At 47.5% G+C, this 13068-nt stretch overlaps 1 protein-coding gene across 1 annotated transcript in view; it reads left to right on the top strand.

Moving 5' to 3' along the window:
- Positions 1 to 13068, top strand: part of ITGAE (integrin subunit alpha E) — a 439817-nt gene that overhangs the window by 372372 nt on the left and 54377 nt on the right. The window contains exon 30 of the mRNA XM_069615209.1: positions 9367 to 9468. Coding sequence (XP_069471310.1) covers positions 9367 to 9468 — 102 coding nt within the window. The remainder of the gene's footprint in view (positions 1 to 9366; positions 9469 to 13068) is intronic.

Raw genomic sequence — 13068 nt, 5'->3', positions numbered from 1 at the left:
CCCGTAAACTCGGATCGATGCTGTCGAGCTCCTAAAAGAAAACAATGTCATTGTAATTGTTTATTTATAACACGCTTAATATCCAGAGGTTTCTAAGCGCAGACCCAGGGATTAAACCTGTGTTGTACGCGTTGTCTTGCTTCCAAGGCGAGTGCATTGCCTGTGAGCTATCCTCCCGAGACCAATAAGGTATCTACAGTGGTTTTGTCCCCATGGCCTTGTTTTATGAGCTCTAGCGATGTTTAAAGTCCCACTTTAATCCTCAAAAATATATTGTTGAACTTTTTTGACTTTTCTGCAAAACCATTACCAGCAAAACCATGTTCTTCATAGCAAAGTGCCCTTTTCACCTTGTGAAGGCATTCATTTTGTATTTCATTAAGGGGGTTATTAGTGTTCTTAATAGTTTGTCCTTTTAGGTTAGTGACATTTTTGTTTTTATCACATCTTGATTGGACATTTCTACATAGAATGCTATTGCTGTTTGGAAGCTTCCTTGATGGCTCACACCCTCCTGAAGAGTTTAGGGTGCCCTCGGCCCTTGCAACCTGGAAGAGGTGAAGGAGGCATACTGTTCATGTTGTGCCTATTTTATCTTTATGATTGACGTCACTGCTGTTCTAGTAGTAGTGTGGGGCTGAGTAGGAGTTTAGAAACCACTACACCTGCAGGGCATTAGTCAAATGATAACACTGGTGGCGAGCAGTAGGAATCCAGCAAAGACGGTGCCTGCAGATCTGTTTGCCGAAATGAAAGAACTATGCAGGCAACATTAAAATCACTGCCGGGTAATTTTCATGCAATGGTACTGTAGGAAGGGCTTAAAAGCCAGACCTTTATTTATTTAATTTATTTATTGTGCATTTGTATGGTGCCTATACACAAAAACACAAGTGTTACAACGCGCCACAAGCCAAACAAAGGGGTGGGGGGAGGGGCAGAGGAGAAACAAACATCAATAAATTGTCCTACTGGACCTTGTGACGTTCGGACCATGCATGTGCTGTGACGATAGGGGTAAGGGGCAGGTCAGGGCAGAAGGCTGGGATAAGGGAAGGGGGGAGGGGAGAAGTGCAGAAGGCTGCGGGCCCAGGGGCTGAAGAGTGCTGAGGGGAGCCCAGGAGGGTGAGTGCCAGGGGAATCAGGGGTAATGGTCATCTGGTGCGAGGGCGGGGTGGACCAGATTCAGGCTATCAGGGAAGGGTGCCCGAGGGCAAGTGCTGGTTTGGGATGCTGGGGTAGAGTGGGCGAGGAGGGCCCGGCCTTTGTCAGGCATGTAAGGGACCAGGCACCAGTCGCAGCATCAGGGGGACATTAGCAAGGGAAGGGGAGAGGGATGGAGGAAGGAGAAAGGGAAAGTCTTGAGAAGTTTCCGGAACTTAAGGAGATCTGGCTCAAGTCTGAAAGGGGCAGGAAGGCCATTCCAGAGGGAGGCTCTTGCCGAAGAAAGCAATATACCCCCACTCTCTGCTTGGAGAAATGTCTGATCTGCAGAGAGCTGGAGCTAAAGGACTGAAGGACTCTAGCAGGGAGGTATTTTGAGGAAGCAAAGATGGCTGAGGAGGCCCTGGGATGGGTAGTGAACCCAAGGCGCAGGATGGGCACAGCAAAAGAAGATGGCCGCAACAGAGATAGCTGTTCCTGCCGTTCTCCCCTAAGGGATGGAAGAATGATTCCTCGAACAGCGTGAACCTTGGCTCGGTCCTAGGGTAGTCTCACGGTAACTGAGCTATCCACTGGAAAACTCTTTCTGGAAAAGAGGAAGTTAGCACTAGTAGATCAGAAGCAGAGAGATCTGTCAACCCTGGAGGCACAGAAGCAGAGGGATTGAGTGATGTTATTCAGGAGCAGCAGGAGGCCCTCCGATACGTGAAGAGGGAAGTACTTCAAGTCAAGGCATTCGGGATAAGCTAAGGCTACAAACCCCAAGGACATATTATAACCATATGAGGTGGGGGAAAGGTAATTAAGATTAGTTTGAGCCAGTACAGTTTGCCTTCCAGCTTCAGGAGGTGGAAGAAGGATTGTGCGGCGCATCCCTGATGAGGCGCTTACGGACGCAGAGTGCGGATGTTATCATTCAATTGGCTCCCGAGGAAAGGCCCTTTATGTGTCAGTGCACAGGACGTTTTGTAAAACCCCCAGAGCAATATCTGAGGAGAACTCATGTAACGGAGCCAACAAACATTCAAGGCATTTGCACATTTGCCTCTGAAACATCTGAGGGGGGGTGACAATAAACAAAGTTACCACATTTTGAATGTTTGTATAATTTGATTGCATGAAAGCAAATTCTTAAGTATTGTGAGGGAGTGTTACACCAGCATCTCATGGACAAGAATATCACAGACCCTAAGGAGCTTGTAAAGGTGCTGACTGGTATGTGAGTACTTGCATACAGAATAAAAGGCTCAGGCGAGCATTGGCCAAATGAGAAGAGAAAGCTTCAGAGAAAACACACACAAGAAGGGTAGGAAGAAATGTTTGAGCTCTTCTGCTCAGAAAGACCCCAAAAAACCGAAGGGAAATCCCAGTCAGGTGGCTCATCAGTCTCCACATGAAAGAGGAGCGATGGTGCTTCTAACACCGGGGCACCAAGCCCCTCAACACCCAGAGGATGTTTTCTGTGTGGAGACTTGACCCATAGAAAGGGAGATCCAGCAGCAAAAGAGAGATCTGCGTGGCTGTTTCTGTGGAGCGGTGGAAAACATAACATGTTCAGGGAGGCGGCTCTCAGGGTCCTTGTCCAGATGCTTCTCTCGATGTCTGGTGAAAGCGAGCAGAGGCCTTGAATGGCAACGCTCTCGTGGACAATGCAGAGTGTTTTAAAGATAGTTCTGTGCTCAATGAAGGAATTTCAAGGCATATAAAATGGGATCCCAGGGTTGGAGGGAGATGCTAAGTCTTGCAGCCTTGCTTTGAAGAAGGGTCTGCTGTCGGCTGGACTCCTCGTTGAGTCCCATGTAGACGGAGTTGCAGTAGTCAAGTCAGGAAAGCACAGTGGCTTGGACGGAGTCATTTTTCTATGATGTTGTTAAGTACAGGAGGATATTTGTCATCATGTGCAACTGCAAGTATGTCTTTTGTGGTGTCTAATTGCTGTGTGACTAGAAGGCAAGGTTGCTTTCAAACAGGTTTTTGCCCACAGAAGCAAGGCCCCCTGAAGTCAGTCCCTTTCATATGGAGGAAGGGTGGCTCAGGACAACCAAAACAGAAGATTTCACTTTTAGATTTGGTTGATTTGTACCAGAGCCAACATTTGGCAAACTATTATCATGTGTTTGGTGGAGGTGACTCTCTGGAGTAGTTAGTGCCGCCAAACATTCCATTCTGTGTGTGTCCTTCTTCAGGAGCAGTAGTGGAATGCAAATGGAGAATGGCTCCCTCTATAAGGGAGGGATGAGTACGGATGTCATGCCCATTCCCTGCAATGCTATGCACATTCCCTGCTTTATGCGGCCGAACAGGGAAACAGCATCCCTGCTCTACCCCATTAGGGAGCGGACTGTCTGCCCACAGATCAGATCCACAGACTCTGAGAGTGCACTGCCTGTAATGTACAGAAGGAAATAACAGTGTTTCATTGGAAATGCCTATACAAAATACAAATCTCCTGGCTATGTCAATATTTGTTTCAGCAAGACAATGGGCCTGATACATGGAATATTTTGAGCTGTAAATAGGGACTTAGTGGACCATTCTGCATGCAAAACCCCCTCTGTCGATTCATGGAATCGAATTGCAGGACGTTTTCGGACTTTGCAGGGACTTTGCGCATGTCTGGCATGGCTCTGGGAGCAGGCGAGCGATGTGTGCGAGACTCCACGTGGGCCAGGCCTGTGCAAAGAGTTAAATATGGGGTGGAACATGCATATTCCCCATACCCTGCGCAGAATGAGGAAGAACAAGGCATTACGTGGGCTTGTTGAGGGATGGCCTGCGCAAGAAAATAGCACACCCAGCACCACGCAAAACCAATGCGTATTTATGGATCTGACCACACAACGTCACGTTGGGGAAATCAGCATGCAAAGCTCCCGATCACACCACCACGTATAAGCAGGCACAAGACCCCAAATTGTATTGAAATCACTGCGCAAAGGTAAGGTCTGATCAGGAATTTAGGGCTGTGTGCATGCAGTTAGGGTGCCGTTCGCAGTTAGGTGTGTGCATATGCAGTGTAGCAGGGTGCAGCCATGGTTTACCGGGGTTCACACACAGATTGACCAGAGTATTACCTGAGTTTCGGAAAATGGTACAGATGCTGTTGGGTGCTGGTAAGGCTTCCGGGAGGGCCCACACAGTGGTGCCGGGGTGCTGGCTTGTTTGCGGTGGACCCCACGCAGTATTACAAGGGTGCATGAGTTTGCGGCCCACGGGCCCGGTGTATGTGGCTGGGTTTGCTTCGCATCGGGCGTGTCGGGGGCGTTCCAGCTGCGACCTGCGCATAGGATTACTTAGCAGGAAACATTCCATGAATACGCAGAGCGCGCACAAAATTGCATGCGCGCAGGGAAGCGCAAAGCCGCTCTCGGCGAAGGGACTTTCCAGGATCAATGCACACTTTTTCATGAATCGGGCCCAATATGTATGCACCATGTGTTCTGTCCTTTACTGTGACAGAAAGGGAGGTGACCCTGTCCTCACGCGCGGCACCCTGGGACCACGCACTCAATAATTCCAACGAGGCACTGGAACAGTGAACCTTCCTTTGTTCTCTCTCTCTAGATTCTCTCCCAGGCCCTGGTAGCCCCTCCTCTTGCTCCCTCATCCCTGTACCAGGTTCTTCCTCTCCTCCTTTAAGGTTGCCCCAGGTTTAAGGAGGATTGTCCCTCTTCCGTCTACAACATCTCCCCCTTCTTATCATCATCATCATAGGGTCAGTGTCTTTCTCTTCTTTCTGGGGGGCGTCTTGGTATGCATCTTGATCTCGTTTGCTGTTCTCCACCTTTCAGTCCGCCCTGAAGTCTGGGTTCTGCCTCAGGATCTCTATCTGGATCGGACTCCTCCTTTGGTGCCACTTCTCTCAGCTTTCTAAACACTTGTGGCCACTTGCTGTGTTCTTTGTTCATCTTGTCATTGGGCCTCAGTACACGGTAGGGGGTAGCCATGGCGCTATTAGCGCCATGGCTACCCCCTACCGCCTTCGGAGTCCAGGTTCCCGGAATAGGGACTTACTGGTCTATTCCGACCTTTGCGGGACCGGTAAGTCCCCATTCCGGTTACCATTCCCCATTCCCATTTGAGCCCCCATTGGGCTCAATGGGAATGGGGAAGGAGCTAATAACGGTACCGCAATTTGCGGTACCGTTATTAGCGCTGAGGTCCCTCAGCGGGAACCGTCCATAACGCCTGGGCAGACCACACGTTAAGGACGGGACCCGCTGAGGGACCTCGTAGTAGGGCGGTAGGGGATTACCGGCACCGGTTCCCTTACCGGTGCCGGTAATCCCCTACCGCCTACCGCGTAATGAGGCCCATTGTCTTTTATCTCCTCCTGCTGACGTCTATTTGACATCTCTTCTTTCATGGTTATCACTTTCCCCTTCGGCCCGTTCTTTGTCTTTACTGTCTGTTGTTTTCCCCTCTTCTTTACTCCTTCCGCTGCACCCTGGACCAGAGACATTCTAGTTTTCGGGGTATGGTTCTGTTTCCTTGGGGTCTTCCACTCCTCCTCTATTTTGTCCACTTACGTGATTCCCATTTCATGTCCTTCTTTCGCCGGGTTTACTTCATCCTGTACCCTCATCTTCTAATTAATTCTCTTTTTGTCCTTTGTAGTCTGCTATGTTCTTTGTTCGATCAGAAATCTCATCCTGCACTCTCACATTGCCATCTTTGGCCCCTCCTGCCACTTTGCTCTATATCTATACTTTTGCCTGCTTTGACTGGCAATGGGCTGGAACCGGGGTGCGGCAGGTCAGCGGACAGTGGAGCGGTGCTCCCTGGGGATGGCGGAGCACCAATCACCTTTTACCTGCATGCCTGGCGTCTGCTAGGCGGGTGGCCCTGCTTCCCTGGTTGCAGCTGACCACTGTGCTCTTCTTCGTTGGTCGCGGCAGACTACCGTATTTGAACTCCTCTCGAAGCAGCGGACTGTCGCCTTCTTTTGCTCTGCGGCGGGTTGCCCTGCCTCTTTAGTTGCAGCAGCTGCGGTGGGCTAATCGCCCCTTTGTCTCGTGTACGGGCCAGGATCCGTACCTCCAACAGGCAGATTGCCTTCTTCACCCTGGGCGGATTGCCCTCTGCACCCTGGGCAGACTACCCTCTTCACCCTGGGCGGATTGCCCTCTTCACCCTGGGCAGACTACCCTCTTCACCCTGGGCGGATTGCCCTCTTCACCGTGGGCGGATTGCCCTCTTCACCCTGGGCGGATTGCCCTTTGCACCCTGGGCGGACTACCCTCTTCACCCTGGGCGGATTGCCCTTTGCAACCTGGGCAGACTACCCTCTTCACCCTGGGCGGATTGCCCTTTGCAACCTGGGCAGACTACCCTCTTCACCCTGGGCGGATTGCCCTCTTCACCCTGGGCGGATTGCCCTTTGCACCCTGGGCAGACTACCCTCTTCACCCTGGGCGGATTGCCCTCTTCACCCTGGGCGGATTGCCCTTTTCACACTTGGCGGACTACCCTCTTCACCCTGGGCGGACTACCCTCTTCACCCCGGGCAGATTGCCCTTTTCACACTGGGCGGACTATCCTCTTCACACTGGGTGGACTACCCTCTTCACCCTGGGCGGATTGCCCTTTTCACACTGGCGGACTATCCTCTTCACCCTGGGCGGATTGCCCTCTTCACCCTGGGTGGACTACCCTCTTCACACTGGGTGGACTACCCTCTTCACCCTGGGCAGATTGCCCTTTTCACACTGGGCGGACTACCCTCTTCACACTGGGTGGACTACCATCTTCACCCTGGGCAGATTGCCCTTTTCACACTGGGCGGACTACCCTCTTCACCCTGGGAGGACTACCCTCTTCACCCTGGGCAGATTGCCCTTTTCACACTGGGCGGACTACCCTCTTCACACTGGGTGGACTACCATCTTCACCCTGGGCAGATTGCCCTTTTCACACTGGGCGGACTACCCTCTTCACCCTGGGTGGACTACCATCTTCACCCTGGGCAGATTGCCCTTTTCACACTGGGCGGACTACCCTCTTCACCCTGGGCAGATTGCCCTCTTCACACTGGGTGGACTGCCCTCTCTTCCTGGGCTATCTTTCTTGTGGACCTTTCCCTCGGGCTCTTAGTTGTACCTCTTAATGTTCCTTTCCTTGGTTCCATTGTCTCAGCGCTCCCTCGGCATCTTAGTTTCCTGTGGCCCTCTCTTTCTGCGCTGACATTCCTGAGGGCCTCTTTTCCCCGGCTTCCTCCTATGCTTCTTCGCTTTCTGCATCCTCTTTTACCTGGGCTATCTTCACTCGAGCTGCCCCTCCCCCTCACAGCGCCGTCGGATCCCTGGTAGCTCTCTGCACATCAGGTGATCTGGGGCTCTGTCTCTCACATGGAGTATGTTTATTTTCTGTCGCCATTTGTTCTGTCCTTTACTGTCAGAAAGGGAGGTGACCCTGTCCTCTCACGCGTGGCACCCTGGGACCACGCACTCAATAATTTCAACGAGGCACTGGAAGAGTGAAACGTCCTTTATTCTCCCTCTCCGGATTCTGTCCCGGCTCTTGTAGCCCCTCTTCATCCTCCCCCGTCCCCATGCCAGGTTCTTCCTCTCCTCCTTTAAGGTCGCCCTAGGTTTAAGGAGGACTGTCCCTCTTCCTTCTACAACACCATGTACCCAAATAGATGAAGGAGACAAGAAGGCTGTTCAAAGAAGACTGCAAGATGTTCAACAGGAATCAATTCCTGGAGCCTTGCAGACAACCTTGCAAGAAAGTGGAAGGATAGCATTAAATCCAGAACATATAAAATTGTGATAGTGGGGGACTGGTGACGATCAAATAGACTGGGTATAGTATTGATAAGACTAAGGACCCGCTTCATGGAAAAGTGGACAGAGATCCTGCAAAGCTTGTGTGCCGACAACGACTCTGTGGGAGCCTGCGTGCTGATGTTTTTCTGCGTGCTTTGCGTATTCATGGAATTGTTCGCGCAAAGTCACTGTATACGCATGTCACGGTTGGAACGCCCCTGACATGCCTCCACGCAAAGCAAAAACAGCCAGAACAGCTACCTTTGCATGCTCCCTCGGGTGCGAATGCATGCACCCTTCAAACAGTGCATAGGGTCCCCTGCAAGCAGCCTGCATCTCAGGGACCCTGTACGGGGTTCCCCGTAACTGTTACCGGCACCCCAACAACATGCGTACGATTTATTGTAACTCGGCTAAAACTCAGAAAATTGGCGTGCAAACACCCATAAACCATCCCTGCACCCTGCTACACTGCACCCCTAAGTCACATCGGAACCCTGGCTGTGTACACACACCACTAAATCTGACACCAATGGTACCTCTGCGCAGTGAATCCTCTGCGCAAGTTTCTGTACCCTTGCCTTCCGGTGATGGATAGTATGAGGGCTTTGTGTGGCCATTCCCTCGCAGAGAAGTTGCACGCTCGGATTCCTGAATGCATATCGTTCCATGCAATAGTGGGCATGCAATGGACTGCCTGCGGAGCGTCCCCCGTAACGCCCACATTTCCACTTGTTCTTCTACATTTTCCAAGTTCCGCCCCCTACCCTCCCTTCTGCGCAAGCCATGGCCATACTCTGCATGGTGTCTCGGGCAAGGCACATGGCCTCTCGTAGTGACGTGCCGAGCCTGCGCGAAGTCCATGCAAAGTACGAAAAAGTATTGCGCAGTCGATTCTATGAATCAACAAACAGGATTTTGCATACGATTTGGCACACAAAGTCCCTATTTTCCGTGCAGATTATTCCATGAATCGGCCCTAAGTGTACATTGCGCCAACCACCAAGAAGAGCAAAAACAATGCTGAAGGACCTGGCATGGAGCTTGCAGAAAGAATAGTGTGCATAGTGTAACGCAATTCATATTTGCAGAGAGAAAGGAAAGCTCTACAGTTCTTTTACAAGGTTTATATCTCCTTAAAATGTTTGTTCTTATGGAACTTTATGTCAATATTTAGTCCATTTCTTAATGCTATTAATGGGCACACAAGGGAACTTTAAAACATGAAGAGACTGTGATTTGCCTAATATCACACAACCATGCCATCAAGTGGGTAGTCCTAAACCACAACACTTTGCTCTATCAGCCGTTTCTTGGCCACTCGCCAGTTCGCTCTGAGACAGTTGTGTAGATTATGAAAACTGGCTGGCTGCCATAGTAGTGAAATGCTTGTCTGTCTATTCGTCTGGTAATCTGTTTGACATCTTGATTTTAGCCCTGCGCCACCGGCACATGTCAAGTTGTGAAGTGCGCCATTGTCACCAGCAAGGAGGACATCATTGTGTTTGCCGACCTGGACTTGGAGGCTCTTCAGCAGGTACTGTGGGGATTTGTTTTTTTTGTTTAATACATTTTTATTGATAGTTAAATAATAATAACAAATGACAAAAAATATTAGATCAATGTAACAGTAGGTCAATTGTGAACAAGGAGTGATGAAGAGAAAAATATAAAGTGATAAGATTAAGCGAAAATCATCTTAAGTGAGAGAATTATAACAGTATGATAAATATACACTGATCAACTTGATTAATGACCTAATCATCATATGAGGATTGTGATGGGACAGACAAGGGGTAGACAAATTAAAGACAAACACAAAGTGGAGGGATAAGAGGGTGAGGGAGCAATTCTGAACAGTAAGATTTGGGTACAGGATATAATTGTACACATGTAATCATTAATTTGAGGTAATTCAATATTTGATATTCATGAACCATGAGTGGATATATTATGATACGAGAGATAATCAGTAATAAAAAAGACCATTTACCATCATGTTTAGATCTAGCATTGAGAGGTGCTGCCATGCAATGTTCCAATCTGTGGATGTGACATATGTTGTTCCACCAACCCTCAACAGGTAGGTTTTTGCAGTCTTTCCAGTTGCCAGTAATTAGCTTGATGGCAATCGCAATAACAAGTCATATAAACCATGGCCGGGGTGTGATTGTTTTCATTCTATTAAGGGCTAAGCTTCCCAGAAGTGTGTTTGAGAACATTATGATATTTCACAGGGACCACACCTCCCGCCAGAAAGAATGCAAAGAAGGGCACTGAAAGAACATATGACAGTGTGATCCAGCGATGTTGCCACAAGTCCAGCAGTTTCCATCCGTTCCAAATTTGGTTTTCAAGAGGCATATTGGAGTGATAAAAGCCCTATGAAGGAAGAAAAATAGACTTTGCGAAATGTTGGCAGCAGTGGAGACAGTGTTGACCTTAGACCAGAGTGATTCCCATGTTTTGTTATCAAACACTTTCCCACAGTCCATTTCCCATTGGGTTTGGATACACCATCTATCAGCAGGGCAATTCTTGGTGCCTAATAGTTTATAGAATTGAGCCGATTTGATACTGGGAGTAGAAGTCATGAACAGGATTCTTGTAGGGTTGGAAATGAGCTCATTCTGCGTGAAGTGCGGAAAACTATTAAGGCATGCGTTAACTAATTTATTGTAGAAGCCAAAGTCTGAGGAGGGCAAGGAGAACCTTATTTATAAATTATGGAAGGATTCCCAGCGGATAGTGTGATTGATTTGGTGAATTAATCTAATACTTTTGCTAATCCAGGACTTTCTATAAAGTGTCCTGTTGTTCAATGTAATATGTTTGTTGTTCCATAGAAAAGGTGAGAATTTTAGAGTCAGCGAGCAAGTGGGTTGGAAGGGAAAGGTTCTAAGGGCAGGAACAGCTGCCTTATTTGGGTTAGTAAGTTTAGTAGTGTAAGATTCAAGAATTAACCAGGTAGGGAGGTCTTCTAATTCGGGGGAATTGAGCCAGATGCCTCATTGTTTAATATGAAATGCATTATGGTATTGTTGGAAGTCTGAAAACTTGACGCCAGCCTGCTCAAAGGGGGTTCTAAGTTTGCTTACCGAAATTCTTTTATTTTTACAAATGCCCCATAAGAAGTTGAGTAATATAGAGTTTATGGCAGAGAAGAATGAAATGGGAAGGGCTATGGGGAGCATTTGAAGGTATTAGAGAATGATGGGAAAAAGCATCATCTTAATAGTTTCAAGACTCCCCCACCAAGAGAGATATAGTGGTGACCAGAGAGAGGTAAGTTCCTTGAGTTTAAGAAGAAGAGATGAAGAGTTTAATTTTATTATATTTTTAGTAGAAGAGGTGAAGAGTAAGCTTAGATATTTAAATGAATTGTCACACCATTTAAAGCCAAACATATCCATTTCATGCTTTAGGCAAAATGGGTTAATGAGGGAAGAGCTCTGATTTATCCTTATTTAATTTATAGCACGAGGCTAAAGAGAAATCATTAAGAACTGACAAAAGGTATGGAATATGATCTTTTGGATTTTTTAAAAGAATTAGAATGTCATCGGCGTATGCTGCTATTTTAAATTCATGTTTACCGCAGGTTACACCAGGAATTAGAGGATTAGTTCTTATACGTTGTAACAGGGGCTCAAGAGATAAGACATATAAAATGGGAGAGAAAAGGCAACCCTGTCTAGTGTCCCTTTTAAGGGGGAAGAGGGATGATGATTGACTGTTAATGAAGATAGAGGACTTGGGGTTGGAGTATAGAAGTTTGACCATCGATATAAAGCCTTCTCCGCAGCCATGCCAGCGTAAAGATTGGAACAAGAAGTCCCAGTGCACTCGATCAAAAGCTTTTTCAGCTTGGCAGCATAGCCATGCTTATATTTTTTGTCTTTTGCTATAAGCTGCATGGCATCCAGTAAAAGTCTAGCATTTGAGGGGATGTTTCTCCCTTTTAGATACACAACTTGATCTGATTTAATTAGTTTGGTGAGGCAGGATTCAATTCTATTAGCATGAATCCTTGCAAATATCTTACATTCAACATTTATTAGGGAAATGGGCCTATAATTTTTAGGAAGGGCAGAGTCTTTCAGGGCTTTAGGGAAAAGAATCATAGTGGCTTCGGCAAATGACCGGGAGGAGGAGTTTTTGCTAGTTAAATAGGTAAAGAGTGATTTGGGTTTAGGCGATAGGATACTAGAAAAACAATGAAAGAACTCAGGAGAGAGGCCATCAGGGCCAGGTGCATTGCCGGTCTTGAGATCATTAGTAGCCTGAATGATTTCTTCGATGGATATTTCGGAATCAAGGCTGCTAAGATCGATCTGGGGATAAGAGTCTCTCTTAATATTTTGGATGAAAGAGGAGGCTATCAGGAGCAAGGGTGAGACCTGGGTAGTAAAGGTGAGAGTAAAAGATTTTGAAGACATCTAGGATCTCATTAGAGTCGGTAACAGTAGTGCCCACACTGTTCTTAATGTGTGAGATGAAGGTTTTTTCTTTTCAGGATTTTAAATAGGAAGCAAGAGTTTTACCTGCTTTGTTAGAGGTTTGGTATAGTTGCGAGGGTGATTGATAGTGTATTTTTTCATTTTTGGAAAGTTCCAGAAATAATTAATCTAACACCTTTTTGTATTATTTTTTCTTTCTGCTAACATATTGAATAACATTTCCTCTCAGTGCCGTCTTAAATGCATCCCAATTGTTACCCTTAGAGGTATCTTCATCTTTATTGTCAAGAAAGAACTGTTACTGAAAATTTGATAAATGACTTAACAAACTGATCGTCTTGTAATAGTGTGTTATTGAAGCGCCATCTGCCGGAATGTTTCGTCGTGTCAGTGTGTGACACTGATTTAGTGACAAAAATATAATCTAGCCATGAGAGGGAGTCATGGGGCAGTGAATGAAATGTGAAGTCAAAATCTGTGCGGTGCAGGAGTCTCCAGGTATCAGCTAATCTTGTAGGGGAGGCTCTTACTAATGAGTATGGCATAACAGTTTTTCTTTGCTGGGGCAGGGCTAGCAATAACATCCTGGACCCACAAAGACTTCAACTTCATTGATTCAACCATGGACAGGTGGGTCTACTGTACACAGGCAACAGAGGGGCCAAATCTTTTGAGGT

Source organism: Ambystoma mexicanum, chromosome 9, assembly GCF_040938575.1.
Source record: "Ambystoma mexicanum isolate Mex_15411 chromosome 9, UKY_AmexF1_1, whole genome shotgun sequence".
Classification (NCBI taxonomy): Eukaryota; Metazoa; Chordata; class Amphibia; order Caudata; family Ambystomatidae; genus Ambystoma; species Ambystoma mexicanum.
This window is presented reverse-complemented; position numbering and strand designations above follow the sequence as displayed.